This window comes from Lactuca virosa, chromosome 8 (genome assembly GCF_052849685.1).
Source record: "Lactuca virosa cultivar CGN04683 chromosome 8, Lactuca_virosa_CGN04683_v6, whole genome shotgun sequence".
In the NCBI taxonomy this organism is placed as follows: Eukaryota; Viridiplantae; Streptophyta; class Magnoliopsida; order Asterales; family Asteraceae; genus Lactuca; species Lactuca virosa.
Genome location: NC_136433.1, coordinates 141,109,147 through 141,112,617, shown reverse-complemented (window position 1 = coordinate 141,112,617; position 3,471 = coordinate 141,109,147). Strand labels below are relative to the sequence as shown.

At 28.6% G+C, this 3,471-nt stretch overlaps 1 protein-coding gene across 1 annotated transcript; it reads right to left on the bottom strand.

Annotated features, from left to right (window-relative positions):
- Positions 1–2,505: 2,505 nt before the first annotated feature.
- LOC145130900 (cyprosin-like) lies at positions 2,506–3,239 on the bottom strand. Its single transcript, XM_079065654.1, has 4 exons — positions 3,165–3,239; positions 2,971–3,082; positions 2,657–2,769; positions 2,506–2,577 (listed from the first exon to the last, which is right to left on the bottom strand). Exons 1-4 carry the CDS (start codon positions 3,237–3,239, stop codon positions 2,506–2,508), a joined length of 372 nt encoding a protein of 123 aa, XP_078921780.1.
- Between the last annotated feature and the right edge of the window lie 232 nt (positions 3,240–3,471).

Genomic DNA, 3,471 nt, shown 5'->3' with positions numbered 1-3,471 from the left:
AAGGGACAAATGGGGTGGGGGTGGGTAGGCATGATATGTTTACCCTTTTTATTTAAATAATAATAATAATAATAACATTAAATTAAATGGAAAAAAAATACACAAAGGGCATTATGGTCATTTTAGATCTGACGGGGACTACATTCGTAACAAAAATGCATATCAGGGACGAAGCGTGCAAGTTTTAATCAAACGAGGGACTGTCCGAGTTAATTTTTGAAAATAGGGACTAAACACGCTTTCTGGCATATGCACGAGGGACGAGTGGTGTAATTTACCCTAAAATATAATGTGCATATATGCATATTTCCGAAAAAAAAAGTTCATCGAATGTTTTTTTTGAGCATGGATCTCTCTTAGACGCAATTTTAGGAGTTCAATGGTGATCTTGGTTTTGAAAAAATGATGAACAGATTAGGAGTTTTCGGGTTCTCACAAATCTTTTGGTTCTCATATATATATATATATATATATATATATATATATATATATATATATATATATATATATATATATATATATAGAGAGAGAGAGAGAGAGGTAAGTTAAATAGAGAACAATAAAAATGTTGAAAACGCAAGAACATATCACAATCATTTAAATTTTCAGATTGATGGTTGATATAAAAAGGACCATTTATGTCATTCTTAAAACTTTTAGTATCAATATGTAACTTGTAGATGGACGGAAGGTTATATTTGTCATTTGATTTATATTGAATTCCTTAAAATAAGCAAATTTAAATATAGATACCATTTTGAAACTCATTTCCGTTAATCACTATATAGAGAGATAACTTTTTTTCCTCTATATCCGCATAATTTTTCTCCAATATTTTATGATAATATATCCTGCAACGAAATACTCAAAGAAAAATTAAAACTGGTTCTGTTTAACGCATTCCAAGCAACCATTGAAACTCTCTTCAAGCCATCACACCATCGCATAAAATCAGAGACATACGAACATAAGCAACTAAAACAAGACGATCCGATCCTGATTTCATCGCATCAAATCAAGGCTAGTTCGTTTTATTTTTCTATTAGTTTATTCTGAAATTGAGTTGCTTGAACAATCATATTTGAAATTTACGATTTCTATTTTTATAATTAATAGTTTGGACTTGTTTTGAATCGAAAAAGCGGGTTGTTGTCAGGGTGTGAGAGAAAACGAAACTGAATAACTAAACCGAACCATACAATGTTTGGGTGTAATTGGTTTGGGTTATTTGGTTAATTGTGTAAGTATGAATTATGTTCAAATCTTTTACTATAATCGTGCTTTATTATTTTTATGATTGAATATATATTTTGATTAATGAGTTAATCATTTAATACGAACAACTATACATAATTGTTTATAATTGTTTGTTTGATTTGTTGTAGATAGAACGAGTTAATATGGGGATTAAAAGGATGAATACGGTGGAGATTATTCAAAGGAAGCATCCAGAACACATCCATTTATGATTATAATTATATTGAAATTTTTTATCCTTGCACACTAATTTATTCACGTACGATTACAAATGTATTCATTTATGATTACGAATACATTACATTCAATTATGATTACAACGACAATTAATTTGATTATCTTTAACTTGTGTTCTTTTCATTTACAATTACAATGTATACATAAAAAAATACAAACTTATTTATCAACGATTATAACTTTATTCATTTATGAAAAAAAAAATAAGGGCAACGACATCATTATTTTCGTCTCAATGAGCGAAAAATATGTTTTATTCATTTGTGATTACAACTTTATGAATATGCTTCAATCAAAATGTATTAGATTAAATAAAAGCAATTATAATCATATATGAATACAAGATCTTGTTTTAGACGTGAATAATATAGTCGTTGAATTAAAAAATCAATAAATAAAAATCCATTATCGTATATCATATTATGTGAGTATATCATATTATGTGGTGCATAACATTAATTTGTAATAAAACTCAAATTAGATATTCGTTAATAAATTTACAATAAAAGTGTGGAATAAAAATAGGTTTTGTTGATATATGAAAGAAATCAAATGATTTTGTTAAAAAAGAATTTATTCATTTTTTTTATATATTAATAAAAATAAACGTAATTTTTTTTTGGAAAAAAGTGGAAATAAATGATTGCAATATTATAGGAAACCATCATTAAATTATATCATTTAATGTAATTATAAAATTCCTAGGATACTTTAAGAAAATAATTGGTCCACAATCGTTCTTGCGTTCTCAATATAACTTCTCCCTATATATATATATATATATATATATATATATATATATATATATATATATGATCTGTTCTGTCGACCCGGTACGTTGGAACACTTAATAAGCAGATTCAAAATGGATGTCTTAGATTCATTCACTAATTCTTAACCTTTTTTTTCTCAATTAATCCCTCCTCCTCTCACCCACTCACACACACACACACACACACACTCTCTCTCTCTCTCTATCTCTCTCTAAATGTATGAAACACAATTTAAATATTAGAAAGTATAAAAGAATGCCACAAAATTACTAGTTGTTTTGTTACTAATAAAGACATCATCCATTTCAAACTATAACAAAAAAAACCAAATGAGTGATAAATTTTTGTAAAAAAAATAAATATTGAAAATGAATATAAAGAACAGTAACCTGCCAATAGCCTTTTTGAGTGACAGGGACATAAATGTGTGCAACTCTGAAATGACTAGTGTCAACATGAAAACACAGGTTCATAAACAAGACCTTGGTCAACCATGTTGTACCTAATATAATCAATCATCAAACATTAAAAAAATTACATTTTGGTCCCTCCAAAATAGTTTCCTCTTACAATTGAACAGACTCACAAAGGCTCCAACGTTGCAGGAGAGAACTATCTGGAACCAAAACTGAAACTTTTGAACAGACTTAGGGGCAAAAATGTAATTTACTCCAAGAAAAAGCTTGGAAAGTGAGTGAAGTACCAAACAGGATGAGCACCCCAATAGAGATTTCTTGAAACCCAAAGCCAAGAATACCATCAAACTTTGTTGCAACAAAAGTGATTCCATGCTCTTTGGTTGCTTCCATGAAATCCTGAAAATGGGTAATTTAGTAATTGTCAAAATGAAGAAATTTTAATAAGAAGATGCATAATTTCTTAATCTTTAGTCTTTACCTGTTCCTTGATTGTAAAATCACCAAGTCTTATAAAATATTGGCCTAAAGAAACCAGAGATAACACCAGTTCCATATTTAATTGCAACAGATTTCCCTGGATGAAAATTGCAAGATCTTAAGCATCAGTAATAGTAATATCACAAAACATACTTTAGGGTGATCATGATTTAATAAGTTTGGATACAGACACAAAACAAGAATGATAGTTTCACTTAGGCGTTTCATCAAACACCTAGAATGCAACTGCTCAATTTCTTCCTTATGGCTACATAAAAAGAGGTCTTCTTCCTAAAGAGGGTATAAAT